The sequence below is a fragment of the Empidonax traillii genome, unplaced genomic scaffold, assembly GCF_003031625.1.
Source record: "Empidonax traillii isolate 1590-97213 ecotype Southwest subspecies unplaced genomic scaffold, ASM303162v1 scaffold347:size1123457, whole genome shotgun sequence".
In the NCBI taxonomy this organism is placed as follows: domain Eukaryota; kingdom Metazoa; phylum Chordata; class Aves; order Passeriformes; family Tyrannidae; genus Empidonax; species Empidonax traillii.
Genome location: NW_020955540.1, coordinates 959,248 through 983,974, shown reverse-complemented (window position 1 = coordinate 983,974; position 24,727 = coordinate 959,248). Strand labels below are relative to the sequence as shown.

The window sequence follows — 24,727 nt, the reverse complement described above, 5'->3', positions numbered from 1 at the left end:
TCAACATTTCGTGGCCCATTCGTTCCTTTGCACAGCGCAGTGCCCTTCTCCGTGTCAGGCCCGCACCAGCACCCGAGCCAGCCCTGCCCCTCTCACAAACCCGGCTGGGGTGTCACCCCAGGCGCTCCTGTCACAAGTGCCCCTTTGTGCTGCCAGCAGGACGGGGCCCGCGGGGCGCTCGCTGGGAGGTGGCCGGGGCTCCATCCCAGGGCTCAGCCCCCCAGCCCCGCGCTGCCCCCGACGCGGGCCCAGCCATGCCCTGCCCGGGGCTCGGCCCGGCTCGGCCCGGGCGGGGCTCGCTGCCGCCGCGGCCCTGGGAACGGAGCGGGCGGGGCTCGGCTGCAGCCGGAGCCTTTGCGGGACGGGACCGGCGCCCGGAAGCCCCGGAGCTGAGGGAGCCGGGCCGGGCCGGGCCGGCGGCGAGGGGCGAGCGGGGCCCGGCGGGCGCAGGTGGGAGCAGAGCCCGGCCGGGGCCGCCCCGCGGGGAGCGGGGCCGTGCGGGAGGCAGCGAGCCGAGGGAGGCCTGTGCTGCGGGAGGGGGAGGCGTTCGGGGCCGGTGGATGGGGCGGGAAGCGGGTCTGTGGGAGCAGGCTGGGAGGGGAAGGGTGGGATCGGAGAGACGCTGAGAGAAATGTGTGGGCACGGAGCGGTTCGGGGCAGAGGGAGGGAGGGAGGGTGAAGGTGAAGTCGCTGCGGGGGGCGGCGGTGTGTGAAGTTGGGAAAGGCGCGGAGCTGCCGAGCCTGGGGCTCCCGGCGCTGCTGGGGCTCTGCCCAGAAGATGCTCAGTGATGCAGAGCGGCGTGTAAAGTTATCAGAAATGCACGCTTTACAAGTATTTGCGTGGTATCACGATTTCATACCAGGTTTTTGAAATGAGAAACGCTCTAGCAGTACAGCGCTTGTGGATTAAGTCAGAAACCCAGAGGATGCAGAGATAATGAATGTAATAATGCATATTATGGAATAAACTGAAAGGTAAAAGATAAATGCCAGAAGGTACGGCAAGTTGTTTCATTTTATTGAATCCTGTAAACTGTGTTTTAAATCAGACCGAGGAGGACTTAGATTCCAAAGAAAGCTTTTAAAGGAATGATTGGGTGGAGAAGACTGACACAGCTTTCAGCAATGGAGGGCTGTGTTATGTGGAACATAAATAACATACACAACAAAGTTTCCTAAAACTGAGTGAGAACCACAGTGGGAAGTTTATTTGTCAGGCGGCCTCTACACAGATGGGTTGGGATCTAAGACAACGTTTACTTTTCAACAAAAGTGCAGAATGACAAAATGGGTCTTAGAATGAACATTAGGTGATGAACTGGGGGGTTACCTTTCTCCATGGGCCCTACACTTGGCTCACCTGAACTCTGTATGAGCTCTGAGGCTGCAGGTGAGTGTAGGGGAAGTGACAGTTGTGGAGGAAGTGATTTATAATAACCTCTTCCTTTAGAAACTGAAGCTTAATATTCCCTTGAACATTGTTAGGCACTGTGAGAACTCGTGATTTAAAATCACATGTGGGATAAGGATCCATTGTTTTGGGGATGTCTGATGTTCTCATTTGTAGAAGTGGTATGTGTGGCAAAAATACTGTTTTTGGGAAAGGCTGGTTGTAGTAAGTAGAAATTTGCTTTCTTTAGAGTGATGTATTGTTAGGAGTGACTCTGCCTGCCTACACAGCCTAATTCCTTGTGCAAGTTACACTGTTTGCAATAACAGGAGAAAGGCAGGGATCATCTCACCGAAGTACCTATGGAATTCAAGTCACCTCTGTCTGCTTAAAACAGTTCCAGATTTGTCAGTGTTAAGTGAGGACAACACATCCTTGATCTTTGGGACAGGCTTGCTAGACACAGTGATTCCTCCTGTATTATTCTTGAATTGCCTGCGACCTGGGCTCATTCTTCTCGAGTTGCTTCAGTTCACACCAAATGCCTGCTGCTTGCGCAGGCTGCGGGCCTTGGCTGGAACTCAGAAGGCTACACAGCTGGATCACATCAGTGGAGGGTGTCTCTAGAGGGGAGAAGAGGTTCTTAAGATCTGTACTTCTTAGGATCTAGCATGAAAATGTCAGATGGTTCGGAGTTCAGGATTTTTCCACTGGGGTTTTGAACCTTGTCTTATATTTATACCCCTTATACACTGTTCAGCTGTCTAATTTTATTTGCAATTGCTAGCTTTCTGCAGTGTCTACAGATTTATTTTCACTGGAGTATCTACTTTGTGTTACTCTGCTCCAAGTAGGTCACCTTGGCTGAGGGTACCTGTGTTGCCTTGAGCACCCAGACTTGATTTGTGATTCATAAATGCCACAAGCGTAAGCTGTGGCTGAACCCAGCTGGATTCAATGTTCAGTCTCCCAGCACCTTATGTCAAGCTCTTTCATTGGCTTAATACATCTGCAGGAGTTGCATTCAAGCAGTCCTTCAGTTCATGGCATTGCCCTCCTGCTGGAGGAGGGATGGGCATTTGAACTAAAACTGAGAACTGAACGTGTTCTTGCTCACAGCCTGGATGTGACTGTGGGATCTGTCTATACCTTGATCTATACAATGAACACAGTGTGTGTACTGTGTGAATCAGTGAGAGGCACTTCAGGCAGGTTGTATCAAATTTCTGTGCTGGCAGGCAGAGTTTGGCTTAATGACTGCTATGTCAATATAAAACTGTTGCACTACTGTGCAGAGTTGAAGGCTTCATCTTACAAGAAATGCTGGTGTTAACATTTAGCTCAGTGAGGGCCTAAATGTCCTGAACGCTGAATATTTATACTCAATATGTCATTTGTATAATGTTCATCAAACCAAATTCTCATCAAGAAAAAATATCTGAACTTTGGCTTCTTAGGTTTGGTGTAAAGGATAAAGGGGGTGGGCTTAAAGAGCACTTAGCCACAAATCTCACATTTAAGAGTCACAATGCCCAACTCCTCCTGTCTGATACATAGATTAGAAAGGTGATTTTTTTTTTTCCCCGTGAAAGAAGGAAACAAACAAACAAACAGAAAACCTTTGTGAGATCATAAAAAATCTCAGTGAAGTTCCCTTTCTCTGGTTGTCTGTCAACCTGTAAGAAAACCTTACCCGATTCCCAAGCAATTTATAGCATTCTCTGAAATTGGACTTTAGTTAATAGATAATATGTAATTGCATTCCTTTTGTTAGACTTGGCAATGAGGGAATTTCCTGGTTGAGTGATAGGCCACTGAATCACTGATATAGCCTCCACTATCTTTGTAAAAAGCTGAGGTTTTGGAGCAAAGTTTAAAAGAAATTATTGGTTGATCTTTAACAGTTACCCTTTAATGTGTAACTGCTCTGTGCTTAAGTGCACTTGCCAGTTCTAAAAAGCATCTGCATGATTTTAAAATGACCAAGTGTTGTGGTTTAACCCCAGCTGGCAATTAAGCCCCACACAGCCACTGGCTCACTCCCCACAGTGGGATGGGGGAGAGAATCAAAAGGGTAAAAGCAAGAAAACTTGTGGGTTGAGACAAAGACAGCTTAGTAGGTAAAGCAAAATCCACATATGCAAGCAAAGCAAACCAAAGAATTCATTCACCACATCCCATGGGCAGGCAGGTGTTCAGCCACCTCCAGGAAAGCCGAGCTGCATCGTGTGTAACGATGCCTTGGGAAGACAAACACCGTCACTCTGAACATCCCCTCCTTCCTTCTTCTTCCCCCATCTTTATGTGCTGAGTAGGTTCCATATGGTGTGGGATATCCCGTGGGTCACTTGGGGTCAGCTGTCCTGGCTCTGTCCCCTCCCAACTCCCTGTGCATTCCCAGCCTCCTCCCTGGTGGGGTGGGAAGCAGGAAAGTGTAAGCACTGCTCAGCAATAGCGAGAACATCCTTGTGTTACCAACACTTTCCAGCACAAATTCCAAACACAGCCCCGTACCAGCCACTGTGAGGAAAATGAACTCTACACCAGCCAAAACCAGCACACTGAGATAGGACTGTGGTGAGACAGATGACGTTGCAGGAGCAAGGTCCGCCACTCATCTACTGTGTTGTGCTTGATATCCCGTGTCGTGAAAATTATTTGAATGTTGTTACGTTTTTAATTTGTTTTCACCAGTTAAAATTTTTTTTTATGTCAGTGGAAAAATCAGAAATACTGCCTGAAGGAAAACTTCATGTGAAAAAAGTCTTTGTTCCTCAGTTTCTGCTAGAAGAGTAAGGAAAAAAGTTTGGGATTTGCTTTTAGCAACACTTCTGAAGTGTACAAGCTGTAAGAGAAGCATAGCTGTTTTATTTTTTTCATAGTGTATTTAATACACTTTATAATGTCTTCAGCAAGAAGAATGGGTAACAAACTGGAAAACAAAAGAAAGAGCAAGGTAAGTTTTAAAATAATAAAGTGAGTTGCAGTGATTTAGTTGGGAAGTGCCATGTATTTGGGGATATTTGGGCTGATAATTATAGATAGCTTATGGGAGGGAACAAAGAAGAAACTTACTCTAGTATAAGGAAAATGGAAAACATAATAGTGACATTTTAAAGTGAGAAATACAGGGTCTAATATGGTTTATTAAGATTACACTGACATGAGAGATTATATCTTGTAGGGGTGAGGGGAGAAAGAAATGCACTGTTGATAGCAGAACAAATTTGGCAGTTAAAATATTTATATGTATATAAAATCTACTTCAGAACCCAGTTCAGCAGCACTTGACTAGTTTTGGAAAGGTCTGTGCAGCCTCAGTACCGTTTGGGACATTTATCATAGAATCAAAGAGTGGTTTGGGTTGGAAGGAACCTAAAAATCATCTGGTTCCAACTCCCCTGCCATGGGCAGGGACATCTTCCATTAGGGCAGGCTGCTCAGAGCCCCGTCCAGCAGAGTTGCTGCAGTTCTCTGGGCAGCCTGTTCAGGGACTGCCCCAGCCCATGGCCAGGACCTTGCACTTGACCTCGTTGAACTTCATGACGTTCCTTCCACCCATTTATTTTCCATCCATATATTTTTAGTATTGGATACTACTTTTGGTTAAAAGAAGGCTGGTTCCAGTAGACGGAATATTTATGGAATAGAACTTTCCTCTGAGGAATGTAGTTGTGTTGCAGAGAGTGACATGTTATTGTTAGTTAGAGTTACTTGTGTGTTATCCAGCACAGGAAACAGGGCAGTGCATGTGCAGAAGCGCAGAAGTCTTATAAAAATAGGTTCTTCAGGTTCTGTGAGTCAGCTCTTGTCCCACCTTGCAGTTGTGCTTTTCCTTTGTTGACAGCTTATGGTATTTGTACAGGTGTAGCATCAGCAGTGGGCTCACATTCCATTGGAGAAATATGAGAATGCAATCCTGTTCCTTTAATCTGCTATCCTGATTTCAAAGCAAACGCCCAGGAAGTGTGTCCATACCTGTTCCACTGGAATGAAATAGCCTACTTTGCTTTCCACTCTGGTTTTCCTTCCATAAGGCAGACTCAATCCATGTTTATTCTCTGGCACATCCCATATGTAGAATTTGGTGTACTGGCACACAAAACTTACGCTTTGCCTTTGATGGTTTTAAGAGGCTGGTTGTCTGCTTGTGTTTGGCTTTGTTTTTTAAATAATATACAAATACCTTTTGTTTGAGTTAAGCAATGTTAAATTGATTAATCATAAAATAGAATAAGAGCTAGGAATAATAACTCCTGTCACTTGGCTTTTTACTCTAAAAGACTGTCAACAGTGAAAACATTTCACAACTAGGCTGGAAGGAATTTAATTCACATAATGCCATCACTATGAAGACTGGAAACATAGTAGTAATTAGTATATTTTCCTTTTTTAACTTTAACTTTCCTTGTAACAGAGTTGTCAGGAGTAAAGAAACAGTTGCCAGTAGAGGTTATTTTCGTGTCAAATCTTTTGGTGAATTTAACCTACCTTTTTGTTATGCAACTTATTGGAATTCATTGTTAATTGATTTTTTTTTGTGTGTGTTACTCTGTCATCTACTTCTTGAGATAGTGTTGGGTGCTTAGGGCTTTTGGGATGCTGACTTTTTTCCCAAGTTTTCTTCAGTTCTCTCTTGAAGTTTCAGAAATTTGAGGAAAATTAAATTTAATGAATATAATAAAAGTGAGTCAGCTGCAGTGACTGTAAAAAAAGCTTTTTCATTAACTCATGCAGAATTAGTAAAATACAATGCAGAATATTGGATAGTTTGGGATACTGAAAGAACTTGCAGTGTAATTGATGCAGGAAAAATGCACCGTCAAATAAATGAAATTTGGGTTATTTGTGCATGAACTATCACCCTTTTTATTTATAAAATTATATATAAAATGTACAGCATCCCCACCTTAAAATTTCACTGAGCCTAAAACATGCTAATGAACTAGATAGTTGATGTTAGACAAAGTTGAGTCTTAACACTTCTGTGCTCACTTTATCTTAATGTGTTTGAATCAGCATGGTGTGAAATTTTGGGAGTGCCTGGATGTGTGGAGATGCTCCTGCTCTCTCGTTCTTGCAGATGGTGTTAGACCATGCTCCTGGAAGGATCTTGATAATATGCAGTATAACTTCAACCACCTTTGGAAAATGCCTCAAGATAGTCTCTAGTCTCCGAGTTTAACTGAAGAGAATCTCAAATAAGTCAGTTTCCTTCCAGAGTTCTCTTTTTTAGTATTTTTTAGATACCTCAAACTAAAATAATTCTATCAGATTTTGAGTCCTTCTACAAACTCAAGAATAGGATCAATTCATAGAGATAGACTAATCCTTAATTTTGCACAGGATTTTCCATTGGTAGATATGTAGCAGCTGAGAAACTCAGAAGTTTATACCATCTGTTCTTTAAAAGACAAAATCTTAAGAAAAGTCTTGTAATCTCTTTAGTAAAGCCTGATAATTATCAGCAGGTATTGTTGTTGAATGGAGGGGGGAAAATAAAAACATATATAGTGTCTTTGCTGTTCATTAAGTCATATTGATTATGTTCCTTTTGGTCTAATTTCATCTGCAAACATTAGAATTTACCAGTATTTTAGGAGGGAAAATGTAGGGATAATATAAAAATAAAATGTAAAATACTAAATTTTAGCCTGTGTTGGAGGTACTACAAAGGGAGATGAGAACCTGCAAGTCAAAAATCCATTCGTTTTGTCTGAATGATTGAATGAAATGGAAATACATGATTTTCCGCTTTAAAAAAATCTGCTTCCTTTGAAGGGATATTTTTCAGGCATTGCATAGGTATGGAACTTTGAGATGAAGGTATTACTTCCTGTATAGACTGTTTTGCTTTGTTTTCTTTTCTGAGTCTATAAAACCTTTCCAGGGCCCTTTTTGTTTATACTTCTAAGGAAAACAACTCTTCGTGGTATCCATCTGTATTTTATTCACCTGTGTGTTTGTGTTCTGAAGTCAAACTTTGTGTGGCCGTAAATCCCATCTTGGCTTCTTCCTGCATAATGACTCCTGTACAGCCCTGCCTTCCTGTGGCCATAGGGTGTGTCTCCATGGTACACTGAATAAATGACACACAGGCAGCTGACTTTTTTATTCACCTGGACTAATAGGAGCAAAGAGTAATGAGCCTTGTTCCTGAGGTAACAGATGTGTTAGGCTGCATTATAGTCAACGAGCTGCAGGTCCTTCACAGGCTGTAAGGTACAGTTCAAAAGACACTGAGTTAATGGGACCCCTTAACTTCCAGTATTTGACTTAGCAAACCTAAATCTGAGTTTTCAGACAGATGCACCCTGCAGAGTACTGAGTAGAGCATCCAATGCCCAGTAAGAAATCTATATTGTAACTCTGTACAGGAAACGCATTGGGAACTTTAATTTCATTATTGGCTTAAAACAATCAACGTGTGGGCTGTTATTAAGGCAATGGTTCATTTATTCTGTGCCTGCACAAGCTATTGCTGTGAGGGGAGCAGGAGCTCATGGCTACCAGCAAGCAATTACACCTCTGGCAGTAATCTGTTAGTCTAAAGCTGCTGTGAAACTGCAGTTGAAGGCAGCTCAGCTATTTGGAGCTCAATACTTGGCTCTTTCTCTGGATCCAGTTCCCTGTTTGCACAGAGTTCTATGAATTGATATGCAGCTCTTTTAAAGGGAGCAGGAAAGCTGATAAGATGCTGTGTGTGCTTAGTAGAGGGTGGTTATATCACTGGCATACGTTTCAGGACTCTCTAGTTCCTGCTCTGTGAACCAGCTTGAAAGTACAGTGGGAAACTTCACACCCTTGTTCTCCACAAGCCTGCCTCGCCGACCACTGACTTTTAACAAATATCCTTATTTCAACTGTCACACTGGACACTTGAAATCCTTTTTGTGTGAATGTTTGGAACCCTGAAATTGCTTTAGTGAGTTACGGTAAAGAAATGTTTCCTGCTACTGGCACCTTTTTGAGACACACTGTCCGGGGAAAGTTCCCTTTTTATCATGATTACTAAGGAAGACAAGGCAGTAGTTGAAGATAATATGGTGGTATGTATTCCTCACGGCTGATGGGCTTATCAAACTGTTGTGCTTGTTGTTATGTTTTCATGCTGATTGCTTTGGTACTTGCTCATCAAACAGCGTACTAGTGATTTACTTATTAAAATTACATTTTAAGCTGCTTCATAAATAGATGGTTGTATTTCAGTAAGAAATTATTGTGAACATTATTTTTAATATTGTGACCTGTTTTGAAAGTTAAGGAATTTTTGATATCTAATAAATTTGAATGTTTGTAAAACCCTTTGTCACCTCACAGGCTTGCAGAATGCAGAAATTTGGGTCCAAGTCAGGAAAATGTGTGTTCTCATTATCTGTATTTTGTTCAGAAGCATTTTGAAAACTGAAAACCAAAAAGTTTAAAAACTTATTTATCTGCAAGAGTGCTTTCATGAAAATCAGTGTTTTCATCTTAGCAATCTATTGCTCTTTGTGTTTCTTGTTTGTCAGGTCTCAATACTAAAAAAAAAGAGGTAAATGGAAAAGGTGAAAGCAATTGTTCAGGTTGGCTCCCATAAATGTTAATTTTCTCTGGTATCATAGCCAGGCCTTTTTGTGAAATTCAATTCTGTATTTTCTCTCAGTGGATTTTTTTTCTTTCCCTTGTTCTCTATCTTATCTATGTTGCTGGTATTTCCCTATAGAGTATGATCTCTGACCTTGCATGTCCTCTCTTCATGCCTTTATAGAAACTGTTCTTCTGTTTCTCCTTCTTGTTCTCAACTGTAGCAAATTTATTCTTCAAAGGTGTTGTTCATCAATCAACAAATCATCTCTGTTTTGTTGTTATTCTGCAGTTAAAACCCTCATGTAAAGGATTATTCCACCAGAACCAGTGGAAAACATCAGCAAATCTTAAATATTGTCTGCAGCTTTCTTCTTGATACTTTATATTTCTGTCTGATTTATATTGTTCAGTGCAATTGCATCTTTAGTATTTGTTTTTTAAGGAGTTAAAGGAGATTATTGTTCATACAAAAGTATCTCCTATTAAGATTCCTTAAAGGAACCTTGTGTATTTCCTCCTCAGTTTCTGCATCCTGACATCTTTTTTTTCCTTCTTTGCCAGTATGCTTTTACAGCCACATAATTCTTGAAATAAACAATTTTATCGTGTAGGATACAAGTATGTACTTCATATCTTTGTGGCTGTTGGCAGTTCTCACCTGTCTGCAGGTTACTGCAGTGTCTCCTGAGTGTCCATTGACATGTAGGTAATAATTTGATTTGGAATACATGACCGGAGAAAATCCATAAATGCTTAGAGACAAGATAAAGGCACGTCAGAAATATTTGAAAAGTAGAGCTCTCCAAATGTCTGTAACTATAGCAATGAAATGCATCTTGAGCTAGAGAAATGCAGTCAGCAAGAAACAGCTTCAGATCCAGCTACAAATATTTAGAGGTATGTTCTTCATCAGTGTGTACAAAGTTAGATAGTTAATGAGCCAGAAATTGTGTGCCTGTAGGTGTGGGACATGCACAGGGACAGCTCTGGCATGTGCATCCAATAAATGCCGTCTCTAGGCTTCTAAAACTGAGAACTACATTCATTGTCTTGACATGTTACTGGTTTTTGTTTTGCTTGAGAACGTATTTGTTAACTTCTAATTACTGACTTGATTTTACTTTGGCATTATAAAAAACTGCTCTGTTTTTGAGTGAGTGGGCAGCGAGGGCAGTAGTAGTTATCTTTTTATAGAAAGCATTTGTTTTTGTGCATATGGAAATTCTTAATATGAAGAAAATGATATGATATTCTGAGCAGCACTGAGCTTTTTTTAAATTTCCTTGTAATATATTGTGCTTGTAAAATGAACATTACTGTCTCTAATATTAGACTCCTGCACTAAGTTAATGCTTTAATGGGTGACAAATTGCAAGGAAAACTGAATTCCAACTTGATGGAAGTTCATGATAGACATGAAGATGATGCAGCTTTACTAAGAGAAGCTTTGTGGTGGTCAGTGCAGTATGAGAAAGGAGGTGCAGTCACCTGGTCATCTATATTCAACTGATGTTTTTCTGAGCAGAATAATCAGCAGGGCAGGTTTGGTGCTGTCTGCCCTGCAGCTCCTCCATCACGTCTTCCTATCCAGCCCTGCTTTCCCACAACTCTCCCTTTCGCTCCTCCTCAGCCGTACCTCCCATTTCCATGTAAAGCAGCCCAGCCCTCACCCCAGGTTCTGCTGGCCCGGTGCCCTCTGGCCCGGCAGGTTTTGGAGCGGGGAAGAGAGAAGCTCCCTTCACTCTGGGAACAGCTCATGGCATCAGGGCATTCTGCTGTACCACACTGTGGACCTTTTGCACCTTGAAAATACCTCCTGAGCCTTCACCTACTCAAAGAAATCTGCACTTTGGATCCGTGAAACTTGGGAGTGAAACCAGTTAGTGGAAAGCTAATTATCAGCTAATACCTCTTATTTTACTTTATTATTTTTAGTACAGATAAAAAAAATTTCATTTCTGTTAATTAACACTTCTCCTAATATTCTGATATATCTCCCCATTTGTATTCATGTATTTGGAAAACATTGTTAAAGTGATAATCTTCTTTTGCTTTTTAAATATCAGATTTGTGTTTTCCTTTGACTGAGCTTCCTGGACAACTTTTTAAAATATGCTTATTCCCGATAGCTACAATATTATCTTGGGTTTGTTTTTTTATTCTGTTTCAGAAAGAAAAAACTCAAGAAATGTCTGCCAATTTGAAGTACCTTTCCTTGGGTATCCTGGTTTTTCAGACCACAAGTTTGGTCTTGACCATGCGTTATTCCCGGACACTGAAAGAAGAAGGACCCCGATACTTATCCTCTACTGCAGTAGTTATTGCTGAACTTCTGAAGATTTTGGCCTGTGTTCTGTTGGTCTACAAAGACAGCAGTATGTGTCAAATTTTGCACCAAATAATTGTCCTAATCAGTATGCTGTATTGTAGTGGCAACTGCAAAGCAGCCATGTGAGTACAGGCATACAACAAAGCATTTCCCTTCTCCTTGTGTAAGAAATAGTCTTGGAAAGATATTAATCATACTGTGTATTTACTGGAGAAAGTTCTTTTTAAAGGATGTGGGCACTGAGGAGTGCAAGAATAAATTTTCTGCCAACAACTCAAAGTTTGTGTTTGCTCAGACTTTTTAAGAAATCCAGATGTAGAAGTAGGAAAAAATGAAAAGCTTTAAGTGTGTCCAAAGCATGAATGATAATTTAGAAGCCCATAATAAACAGCAGATGAAGGAGGGAGGAAGCAATGTCATTGTTTTCAGGAAGATTCACAGTTTTAAGCTCAAAAAAAGTGTATTCCGATTTATTCTGTTTCTTATTTTGTACATTTTAAGCTGAATTTATCTGGCTCCTGGGTACATATATTTGGTTTTCAACAGCTTAAAAATATTGTTGTATATGTATAAATATTGATGACACTCTAGGATTGTAAATATGTACTTTTTAGGTGATATCCTTTGATGTATTATCTTCAAATATTGATATGGTTTCAATAAGTTTTATTCAAAGTCTTTTGAATAGTTGTTTTCGTTCTGATATTCCAGGCTATGGGAAGACACTTGCAGCCATTTTTCCTTACAAATACAAGACTTGTGAACATCAAACAAACATAGATAGTATTTTGAGGTCTTGATATAGTGATGGCTGTAAAAAGGGGCAACCATTTTAAGAACAGAGCATTGCTATTTCACTTTTTAACCCCTCTCCTTTTAATGAATGTCTATTTCTTTTATTGTCTCTTTGGGTAGAGTGCAATTTACGGACTCTGAACAGAGTGCTGCACGATGAAATCCTTAATAAACCCATGGAAACTCTTAAACTTGCTATTCCTTCGGGAATTTACACTCTTCAGAACAACTTGCTGTACGTAGCATTGTCAAACCTAGATGCAGCCACATACCAGGTATTGTATATTTGGAATTCTCTGTAAATTTAAAAAAACACAATCCCATGAATTATGCAGTAGTAACAGTTTTTGGTTCTTCTAGGTTACGTACCAACTGAAAATTCTCACCACAGCATTGTTTTCTGTGTCCATGTTGAGCAAGAAATTGGGTGTATACCAGTGGCTGTCATTAGTAATATTGATGACAGGAGTGGCATTTGTACAGGTAAATGTTAGCAAGTGGCTTGTGCTCTTTTAATGTGTTTATTCAAGGAACATGGATTTCTATACTGATTATACAGCTTTCTGATTCCACCAGCTGCACACGAGCATCAGAGTGTAGTCAGGAACTGCGAATCACACCTGGCCAGGTCTGGAGGACACCAGAAATGGGTCAAAGGCAGAAGATAACACCTCTTTTGCAACCCAGTTCTCTACTGTAGAATGTGACAGGGCCTCTGGAGCAACCTGCAAGTAATAATGATAGCAGTGTTTGTTAGCATGTGTCTTCAGTCCTTAGGAATTCACAGATCTTCTCTGCCAGGCCAGGCCCACTTTGTCATAGGGCCGGCAAATTTACTTGAACTATTTCAAAAGGCAAAACTGGCCTCAGGTCTAAATAGTACAGGCACCAGAGTTTGTAGTTTTCAGAGGGCAGTATCATGTCATGAGAGACTATTCTAAGAATTTTTAGCAGATTTCAGCATATCCTAGAAATTTTTATTTTTAAACTTGAGGATTTGAAAGAAGATACGATGATGAAATTTAGTAATTAAAAATGAGAGCAAAGTATTCTGACAGTATTTAACAGACTCCTCAGTATGATTTTGCCTGTGGCACTGCATTTTATTCAGTTGGCATTAGACACATTGCAGGATTTAACTAGTCTGCATAGTCACTGAAGAGGGGCACATGCAAAAGACAGTTTACCCCATCCTAAAGACAGCTGGTGTAAGTAGTTTTCTACCTGTACCCCTATTTGTAACCAACTGTTGGGTGGCACAAGTTGGTGGCTGTGAATGACCATGATAAGTCACACGGGGATTCAGAAACAGTTCCGGCTTATAAGACATAAATCCTGCACCTGTTTAAATTCACCTGTTTAAATTCAGGCACAATTTTACTCCTTACATGTACATAGAAAGAAAAATTTTAGCTTTGCAGTCCTCTAAAAGTATTTATGGTGCAAAATGCCAAACTTGACAAGCATGTGATTGTCTGTGTTGAGTAACTGTTACTGTTGCTAGAAAACAAATGTGCACTTTATAGATGCTCATGACTGGATTTAACGAGTGACTTTTGTGTAACTGTTTTTGCATCCAGTGGCCTTCAGACTCTCAAGCAACACCTGCTAAGGAGCATTCAGCGGGGTCGCAGTTTGTGGGGCTGATGGCAGTGCTCATAGCCTGCTTTTCTAGTGGATTTGCTGGGGTTTATTTTGAGAAAATTTTAAAGGAAACTAAGCAATCTGTGTGGATCAGAAACATTCAGCTTGGTAAGTTTATTTTTAATTATCTGTTAAAGATACTACATTCTGAAGAATTAAGATAAATGTGCAAAATTTATGTATATATAAAAAGTACCACATTTTAGTGTGCTGCATAAAGACTATTTTAAAACCAAAAGTATAAACTCTGCTAGATAGAATTCTAGCACTTACTTTCTAATCTCAACCTAGTTCTTAATTTTTTAATAGAGTATCTGAAAGTTTATACAGAATCTGTCAAGTGAATTTGTGTTTTAAAATTTTATAAAGGATATTATTATATGCAGGATTCTGGGTATCCTCTGTGTTTAAAAAGATTGTCTTCACTAATTCAGAAGATCTGATAAACACAGATAGTAATCATTTTTCCAAACAAAGCAAAACTGCTTTGTTTGTGAATAAAGATGAGGTAGTGAATTATAATTATTTCAGTACAAAGGTCAGTTTGTTTTAGTTGTCTGTATAATCACTGGAGAGAGGCATTTGCAAAAGACAGTTCATCTTAACTATTTTAATGCCCTTACCTATTATGCACCTGTTAGTAAGAAAATACCTCCTATTTCCAAAGTAGTTCTGGGTCTTCTAGACCTTAGATGTTAATGACAACAGAAATGATCTGTGTTCCTGAATGAGTTTTCCCTCACCTCAGAGCAATCTTGTCCAGTTTATGGGGTTTGAAATGTGAAGTTCAGTAGAATATGTTTACTATTGAAATTGTTCTCCGTTCAAAAATTAAATTTTTCCCTTTTGATAGAAGAACACTGGACTCACCAATTTACAAACTTATTAGTCTAATCTCAATTTCTTCTTTTGACATTAAGTATCTACTAGAAAATATTCACCATGTTTGAGACTGGTTCAGGAGAATCCCACTGTGAAGATCCTGGTCTGAACTGGCAAACTGCTAATTGCTGCTCCTGCTCTGTCAGAGACCCTCTCCTCCACTAAATGTTCTCCCTGTTTTTCTCTTCAGGTTATAGTGTGACTTCAGCCTTCAGTCATGACTTGTTTCAGGGAAACTGAAATTGTGTTGAAGTGAATTTTGCTATATGCCATAAACAAAAATCACACTGTTCCAGTAGGGAGCAATGGAAAATAAGTATATAAGGATATCCTAATGGAAACAGTCCAACCTTGTTATTAGTATGGAGAACAGCTTTTGAAAGAGAATAGCAAAGCGATTGCATTTGGATGTGATGGTATTGCAAGTGGCAGTCCAGTTTGAAAAGCAGAAAAGCCCCTGAGGGTAGGGAGCCTGTTTGCACATTTTTCACGTGAAGCTTTTAAATCAATTTTGTACTTTCAGGATTTTTTGGTAGCATATTTGGACTGATGGGCGTATACATTTATGATGGAGAACAATTGTCAAAGAATGGATTTTTTCAAGGATACAATAAACTCACTTGGGTGGTTGTTGTTCTACAGGTGAGATATCCTTGTATCCCATGTTTCTGTGAAGACACTTAGGGATTTACTCTTCTGTAAATGACTGGGGAAACTAATGGGCATCATTGAAGCTACTGGGAATTCTATAGTCAAAAATCTGATCTATCACCATTAGAATAAACCTCTAAATGAAAACCTGGAAAATATATAGCAAGTATATGATTAAATATTCTGCAACTTAAAAGCATGTAAGCATTACTTATTTTGCAATGTTTAAAATATATATATATATATGCCCTTCCTCCTGTGGCTAAAAATGTATAGTATAAGCATTTCCACTCATTAATGGTGGCGATATCAACAATTTCTTTAATGGGGAAAGAACTACTCCTCCAATATTTATTTTCAGCAATGCATATCCATTATATTAAATAAACTTATTGCTCCTAAACATAGACAGAAGCTGTCCCTAAAATAAGTGCATGGTGTTAAAATAGATGCTATCTGTCAAATTATCAGTTTGTGAATCCAAACCTCACTATTTTTTCAGGCACTTGGAGGGCTGGTAATTGCTGCTGTTATAAAATATGCAGACAACATTTTAAAAGGATTTGCAACTTCTCTTTCTATTATACTGTCAACACTGATCTCCTATTTCTGGCTGCAAGATTTTGTCCCTACAAGGTAAGAATTATTTTCCATGTACGCTGGGAAAAAAAAAACAACAGCCCAGGCCACACTTTCTGAATGTTTAGGTACCACTTGCACATCACAGTTTGGTTTCGTACCATGACCAGTAGTTAGTTTGTTCAGCCCGGTTGTCCTGATGCCGTTTCCAGCGGGGTCAGGAGCCCCTGGCTGGCGGATCCCGGCGCTGTGGGCGCTCCGTGCGGGCCGTTCCCGGTCGGTCCCTTCCCTTTCCCGCATCCCGCGGATCCCGCCGGGCGGGCACTGCACCGGGGCGCCCCCTGGCGGCGGCCATTGGCACAGGGGGGTCACCGCTCCGCGTGTCCCCGACGGGACAGGGACAGGGACAGGGACAGCTCCTCCCGCACTGCCTGGCATCCATCTCATCACAGTCTCTGACAGAACTAACCGCAGTCACGCATCCGTGGAAGTCACACTGCAGCACTGAGTTGCCCGAGGGCACCCGGAACCCCGAAGGCAGAGCCTGCTGTAAATGCCACACTGTATTTAGTAGGGAAAACAGCCAAGAAAGAAGGTGCTTGCTGTGTGCTTCCAGGGTCGGGACACTATGTCCTGACGTTCTGTGGGTGAGATTGTTGTGGTTCTGTGCACCTCAGGTTTTGTACATGGGTGGGTTCAGAGTAGTGCTTGTCTTGGCAGTGCATGTTAACATATGGAGAGTAGAAGTTATAATCGCTCTTCCAGATATATTGGGATTTTGATTATAATTGACCAGCACTCCTCTCATATGTTACACATACTCATAGCATAAAAATATTTTAAATAATATTTACAATTGTTGTATCTGGCACAAAGAAACATGCTTTTATTAAAACTGTGTAGGTGCAATACTGTGGTTCCTTCTAACCTTACCCATTCTGTGATCCTGCAATATTACCAGGGCTTTACTTAAGCATTCCAAAAAGGAAGTAGAGCAACTATTTAGGCTTAAAAAGTGGAAGATGTTAAACTTAGATGATAAGCAGCTTGTATTTGTCCCATTAAAATGACTGTACAGAGTGGTTTAAGAATTTCTGTGTGCTCAAATGGAAACTTAATAAGTAACTTAACAGCTTCAGCAAACATGTTGAAAGGGAAACGGTAGTAAATAATTAGATTAAATAGAGCCACGTAGCAGCATGGAGAACTTGAAACCATCCCATTTCATAAAACTTGGTCAACTTGAGTTAATCAAACTTAATCTTTAGTACGTTTCTTATGCTAACTGAATATATTTGATCTGAAACTGTATACTTGTTTCTATCATGTCAACCAACACTTTGATTGGAGTAATAGATGTAAAGGACTTAAATGCTTGAATGTGTTGCAATAGGCCATGCCCAGGAATAGGGGACCTGTGTTCTCTGAAGGATTGTCATGTCATGTGCCACAGCTTTCTTATCATTTGGTTCAGAAGATCAAATTGTCAACATTGTCATGTCTTTATGAGAAGGTTCTTTTCTAAAATTTGTACTGATCATCTATGGGCTTTGGATATTTTGTTTCAGACTTGTAACTATCAAAACAACTTGAAAGGCCCAAGTGACACAGTACAAAAGATGCCTTTATTATCTTTTCCTGACATAAATCTTTATGTATCTGCCAAAAATTAGATTATACTGACTTGCAAACTAGTTCCTGGGCTACAGTAATTTGTTTCGACATAAACTTTAGATTTTAAAGCAAACACAGCTCCAGCTGCATGAAGTATGTAAGATGTTAAAAGGGACTGGGTAACCACAGCAGTAGCACTTCAGCTCCTGCTTGCATTTTGCAAACAGCTTTAGGTAAAAGATTTAAAAAACAAAACAAAACAAAAATATTGCTTTTGACAATTGTTTCATGAAAGTATAATTTGAATTTTCAGAATATGTCAGCATAATGATTCATTAATTTGTAGTTATAAGTTTCTTATTTCAGCAACTTCCTGCATCCTTCCAAAATATGCAAATTATTTTGTTCTTTATAAAATTGGACAAAAATAATTTCTTTCCATTTTCCTCATGAAAAAATGTCCTTTCTTTTGTTTGTATTACATAAATAGATCTGCATCAACTAAAACAAACTTTTTTTTTCCTATCCCAATTCTATTCAGTGTCTTTTTCTTCGGAGCCATCCTTGTAATAGCAGCTACTTTCCTGTACGGTTATGATCCCAAACCTGCAGGAAATCCCATTAAGGCATAGCAGACTTCCTCATCAGCCTGCTTCTCAAGATCATGCACTGGGGGCCTTGCTAGCAATGGCATGTGGGAAGTGTCATTGTGCACTGCAAGGGAAGGATTACTGCCCTGAAGAAATGCTGATGATAGTTCTGAAAACCAGAGGCTTACAGGTGGATGATGACACTGATCTGTAACCCATGGGGGGGGAATGTCGGGGGAATACCCAGTGCAACTTGCTAATAAAAACTTGAACCAAAAGTTTCCAAGAAACTACAATTAGGAATGTTTACAGCTTTGACAGAGATTGCATCAAAAGAATTTACTGTATTGACTGCTGCAGAAAAATGTCCTATGCACTCTTTGAAAGAGCACATGACAACGTTGTCAGATTGTATGTTTTTGCGATTTGATTATATTTAATCTTAGTAAATGTTTTTAACTGTTTGTCTATTTACGTGTAATGAGCTGAACATCATAGATCTAAAGTGATGGTTCTAATTAGGTATTCCTTATTAAAACTGTGAAAATTGAAGTATGATTGAAAGACACTTTCACAATATCAAATATTTTTATATTTTTAGAAAGCTGACTTAATAACAGAAATCTGTTATTAAATGATAATATTATAATTCTGTTGCTTATATAGAAGTATTGTAAGAATGTTAACATTCTCACCGAGGTACGCAAAGGGAGAAATTCAGAGTGAAAGCTAGAAATCCATGTTGATACTCCAGCCTCCATCAGCCTGTGGTGTTCCAACAGATGGAATAACTCTGGGAACACCGGCTGGAGGTTACGGCACTAACCTGGTGGTAAGATTAGGGTTATGATGGGTGCTTGCTCAGATGTAATGTTCATTCTTGTTATTTTTATTGATTAAAAATCAACTTTTTGGTAGAACCTTAAAAGTAGTTTTTATGCTTTAAGTAGTCTCTGAAGATTTTCTTTAAACCACAATTTAAAAAAAAAAAAAAACATAATAAATGTTTTAAAGGCATTATAGTTGTCTGTAACAGCTCCATCTGGAGCTACTAAGGTATGGTATCTGTATACTGTACTGTACTTTATTACAGAGGAGTTTTTTAAACAAGTGGTGTTTACTCATGAACTCTCCAGTGCATTTCTATGTAATGGCTTACTTAGTTTTGGTGAGGTTTTTTTAATTATTATTTTATTCTGAGAGTCCTTGAGCCAACAGACCAAAATGGTTTCTCTGGAGCTATTCAGTCTAGTAGTGGAATTACTTTAATAGGAAACATAATTAAAAAGTAATCAAATGTGCAATAGCTAAATGTAAAAGCATGCTGTTGGTCTGTTTTAAACAAAAAAAAACTTCACAAAGAGACCTTGATGCAGTTAGATCAATTAGACTGTTATTAATACTTCACTTGAAGTATTTGCATATAGTCAGAAACACCAAAAAAAATCTGGAACTAATAAACGAATAAGCTGTCTTAAAAATCTCTGTTTTTCAGGAGACTGTTCACAATGGATATTAATGTGTTGTGGCTCTTACCCACATTACACCTGTGGTGGTATGCATTTATACAAAAACTTATCAGGAGTCCCTTACCAGTAAAATGGCAAATGGTAAAAAACATCTTGCTTCCCTTGTTTCCCCCCGCCTCGTGCTCTCTCTTCTGTCTTGTGCTAAAGAAAACGTGTTAAAGAGAAAGGTGTTTTAAAATGTTTACTAAAGTACCTCATCCAATTCACAAGGAGATTCTGGAGGAGTGCTCTGAGATTTCTTAATGAAGTGTTGTAAATGGGAAAGGAAGAATTCTACTTATGTCAGTCAAGTAAAAACAGTGTTTTTCTTCTGTTGGGTGTTTTTGTTCTGTTAGGTGTGTTATCAAGGTCTTGTTTGTTTATCATATCAAGGCAAGACATAAAAGAACTGTCTGAGTTACGCCAAGGGCTTGCTGAGCTTGGTGAACTGCGAATCTGTCCCAGCGTGTTGTCATTGCAGGAGCTTTGCCACTTGGCAGTCAAACTGATCTTGTAGTACCCTAAATTGGCATCCTGTGTTAGTATTAAATCTCCTACCTCTAGCATTCAGTGGGGCAAAATCTTTGAAAAATTCCATGTGGTGATTCCTGCACTGCAGTGCACAGGAGGGGAGATGTGTGCGTGGAACAGCCACTCACAGTGTGCTTGGGGCCAGGAGGGAAGTGTTTGTAGTCATATCTGAGCTGGAGTTTGGCCTACACAGGGATACTTTTAATCATGAATTGCAGTACTGAAAGGGTTGGGGTGATACAGTTGGTTACTTCCTCCAGGAATGTCTCCAAAAAAAACAGAGGTAGCAGCTTGAACAGGAAGGGACCAAACAGGCCAAATAATCACCATGTTGCTGGAGCTCTGTTATGTGTAACCCAGTTTTAATATTTCAGGTGCACCTGTCAATATTTATCAGTGAGGATCCATTTATAGGAAAGAACGGGAAAGTGTGCTCTTTGCTTTGGAATAGGACGTCGTGCAGCTTTGGAAAACAAAGTCTCTGCTGTACTAAGGAACAGTAAATCCTGTCTGTAGGTCAGTGACTCTTCTGTGCCTGCAGCTGACAGTCCTATGAAGTAGAAGGACAGATCTTTCCGTACACTTATTGCTGTAAAGGAAAAATGAATTTGCATTTTTAACTGTGTTTCCTTGGTCTTTGACAGGGTGAGAACAAAAAAGATTTGAGGAGGGTTTACTGAACCTTTGCAAACTGGGAGCATATGTGCATTTTCTCACTGAGATACTTTTGTATTTGTATTTTAATTTTTTCTTAAGCAGTTTTAAGTCTATAACTCATTAACTAACCAAAGAGGCATAAGTAGGACAGAGCACTGGGAAGTAGTGGATGGTGTGCTTTGAGTTTGCCCTAAGACAACCTGTAGGAGTCTAACTTTCCAAAAATAAACTTGTCTTTCTGAACTACTTTTCTGACATTTAGAGAATGGTTTTGCTTGTTTAGTGTATATTTAGGAGGCTAATCTATACTTGGCAGAATTTTATTTAAATATTTAAAAAGTTGTAGCTAGGTATTTATTTGCAATAACTTGAATTATGTGATTTTTTTTAAGACTTGCAGGATGGGAGTACTAGTATTTATTGAATACTTGGATATTTGGTAGTTTTATTTGGGAATCTCTGGGATACATGATAAATTGTCAAATAATAAATTTAGAAATGTCTTCAAAGCAAAATAAATCAGTTCTGTAGTGAAAAACTTGAGTCTAATAAAGTAACATAAACTTTTTACATTGTATTTCTACAATTTCCACAAGTGCCCAATAATCTCTTTTCACAAAGAATGCAGATAATTGTATGGTACTATTCAATTTCATTGTTTTATACAAACCATGAGAAAACGTCCTTTTTTGTTTGCTTTAATAAAGAGTAGATTCATGTTCTAGATTCAGCTTCTACAAGATAACACCTTTGTTTTTTTCTGCAATTTTTAGTAACTATTGTTTTATTTCCCCTCCTCCAAAAAAATCTCAGTTTGGTAGCCTGTGCTTGCATTTCATTTGCTCATACAGACCTCTCACTTTTAGTGGCACGTAATTGTTTTGTGTTCCTAACTTATTTTTATGTCTGTTATTCAAGATACTGTCATAGATTCTGTTGAATTGGTTTTAAATTGATAAATGAAACATTGCCTTTCTTCTGATTTTCGTTGTCAGTAACTTTCATATTTTGATACGGTTCCCGGTGGGCCGTGCATGTTGTGTTGTATTTAAGCAATAGTCATCTTTCAGTTTTGAACCTGTTGCTCATTTTCTTCCTGCTGACAATGGTTCTTGCTGGATATTGTGTTGAGGATTATTCATTGTTTTCTTATCTGAAATCTATGTTTTGTAAGAATGAGATATTTGTGTATTAGAAGGTAATGTTTATCTGTAACATGGTATTATACCATATATGTGGTAATGTATTGTTACCTAAGGTGGTGTATTACTGTAAGAAAGCCCAAGAAGTGTTTCCTTCCCTTTACTTTAATACATTTTTTCATTTTCAATGCTGATTATTTCCCAGAGGAAGTGACTAGAGAGTTCTGCTCTTTACAGGTAAGCTCATCGTGTTTTTAACTATCTAGAATTAAGACATTTTTACTAAAAAAAAAATGCAGGGGAAAATGCAACAAAACACATGCAATTAGTTATATCTTCTGCTTCAGTGACTGTCCAAATTTCTGTTCAGTTAAATTCTTAACTTTTTCTAATTATTTCTCAGTAGCTGAACTTATTACTCTTTCTAAAAGAAAATAGAATCTGTCCTGAGGTGCCATTCAGCTCTTGTTTTTGAATGTCTGCTACATGTTTGCATCCAAGAGCAGACATGAAAAAATTAACTCTTTAACCTTCCATCATCATTCTGACTGTAATTAGCCATATTCATTTCATCAGCAATTTATAGGTCGGCAAGAGTTGTTTATGCTAAGCGTATGTTTGTATTTGCTGCCATGAATATCACTTTTTTAGATTTTTTAAACTTTGCTCTTCATTCTCAATATATGAGCCCAAATATAGATCATATATTCAAATGTCATAGTGAAGTTTTTAAGGTAGTCTTAGGTTTTTATATGTTAATGTCAATATTTGTGATTACACTGAATACAGTTCTAATCTATAGTGTTTCCAGGCAGTTTGGAAACTTTTTTTTTTTTGTATAACACCGCTGAACCATGGAATGCATCTTACATGACCTAACACAGTCTCTTAAATCCATATTGAGGTAAAATACTGTATTTTTTTTTCTTTTGTATGTGTAGATAATGCCACTATAGTAATAAACTGGTTAAAATTAAGCACTGCCTTTATTAGGAATAGGATAGAAAACTGAGAGCTTTGTAAAAGGAGAGGTTTGCCCTATGTGTGTTTTAGCAGAAATAAAATATGTTTAATTAACATGTACTATTTCAGAATATAATTTTAGCATCATTTTCTATAAAATTCAGGAGGCTGTTGTAACATGTTTGTTAATGGTATCTTTTAACAGCTTACTGAATTTTGTCAGCAATTTAAATTTGACCGAGACATGCTTCTTTTTTACCAGTGTCGTGACTTCTTGTGAATCACATTCAGGCAGTGTTCTTGTGACTCCCTCTGTGCTCTTCTGGTCTGAAAACCTTGTCCTGGACTGGAGGTGGTGGGAAGTGCCTGGGTGTCAATATCAATTTACAGTGTGAGATGTGGTTGTAAAACACTGTAATCCTTTCTAGAAGGAGCTATGTATAGCCATAATCTATAGTATATCAAAGACCGGAACAGAGTTCACAGGCACATTACTACAGATGATGGATAACACGTTCCTCTGTCCTTTCCAGAGATACATATAATAAAACTGGGTCATTTCACCAGGAATTTTCAGGGCGCTTTATTTCTATGCATTCCTTCTGTCAGTTTTGCTCTGATCTTATTGTTCAAATGCAATATGACTTAAACTGAAATTTTTAGGCCATTAGGTAACAGAAATTAATTACTCATCAGTTAAACAAATGAGCATAGTGGTACCAGATGGGTACTCTTTACCCATCCCGGGGGTGCAGGGGACACTGTTCTTCCAGTTTGGCCTGAAAGCACTCACGAGGAGTCTTAACTGAAACCACTGAAGCCATCATCTACTTGTGCTTTAGAGTCAGGGACTCTCCCTGGGGACATGATAAGTGCTCTGTCCATTTTCATTCTGCTTCCAAAAGGCCCCGGCAGATGAACCTCAGGATTAAAGGGTGGGCTCAGTTCCGCGCACACTGTGTCTCACCTAAAAAATCCAATGCGCAGGCTGGAAGGTGGAAAGACCTTCCCCGGTTCTTCGTTCGCGAAGACTGGCCATTAATGCCCTCTACAGCTAGCGGGCAGTATTATGTATTTACTTAGTAGGGAGGGTTGGGCACTACAGGTGTTCAGATGTAACAGACAGTTCTCGTTTCTCTTCTTCAGGAGTTTCAGTGTTTGTCAGGAATCTGTGTCTCAGTTAAATAATGGCAGAGTGGATTCTGTCAGGACTTGTATATATAAGTGGAGTTTGATATTTAAAAACATGTAACTGTCTGAAATTCATGACAGCAAAATCAAGTCATTTATCTAGAATTTATTCTACGTTTCCATTATTTGAATCATCCGCCCTGTCTACATGAACAAACTTGATATTTAAAAGCACTGGTTTTGAGATAATGACATCAGTAAAAGGGGTTGGTCTCATATGAAGGTATGGATAGTAAAACAGCTGTCTTATCAGCCTAGTTACCAAATGACTTTGGTACTGACATTGTGTAGCTGTGTTGCCTTTTTTTGCGAGTCCCTTACATGTCACGTACATGTCTGTATGTGACTTTCCCACCAAAATCTAAGCACTCTGAGGGATAGCCCTGAAACTGTTCTGGGACTCCCTCTCCTTTTCAAGTAGAATGACTGAGAAACCCTGGGACAGAATTGTCACATAGCTGGTGTGACACATTAAGACTTGTAACAAATGACTGATAACAGCCAACATCCTAGATCCATTAGACTCACACTTTGTATCATTTAGCTGGAGCCTACTTGCCCTTGTCTCACCGCGAGTACCTCTGTTGGCCTCTGAGTAGGGCTGTGCCTCAGGAAGTTCTAAATTCCTTAAAAGTCGCATTATGATGAGAGAAGAGGATGCTTATCTTAAGGCTAAGAGTTTAATTTGAGGC

At 39.3% G+C, this 24,727-nt stretch overlaps 1 protein-coding gene across 3 annotated transcripts; it reads left to right on the top strand.

Moving 5' to 3' along the window:
• Positions 1–465: 465 nt before the first annotated feature.
• SLC35A3 (solute carrier family 35 member A3) lies at positions 466–19,397 on the top strand. 3 transcript variants are annotated; one of them, XM_027892337.1, is made up of 8 exons: positions 466–552; positions 11,130–11,334; positions 12,204–12,358; positions 12,444–12,566; positions 13,664–13,835; positions 15,133–15,251; positions 15,763–15,896; positions 17,995–19,397. In XM_027892337.1, the coding sequence occupies exons 2-8, from the start codon at positions 11,148–11,150 to the stop codon at positions 18,083–18,085; spliced, it is 981 nt and encodes a 326-aa protein (XP_027748138.1). In that variant the 5' UTR covers positions 466–552; positions 11,130–11,147; the 3' UTR covers positions 18,086–19,397. The 3 variants fall into 3 exon arrangements, with proteins under 3 accessions (XP_027748138.1, XP_027748136.1, XP_027748137.1); XM_027892335.1 differs by lacking the exon at positions 466–552 and adding an exon at positions 3,841–4,346; XM_027892336.1 differs by lacking the exon at positions 466–552 and adding an exon at positions 9,705–9,729.
• Positions 19,398–24,727: the final 5,330 nt, after the last annotated feature.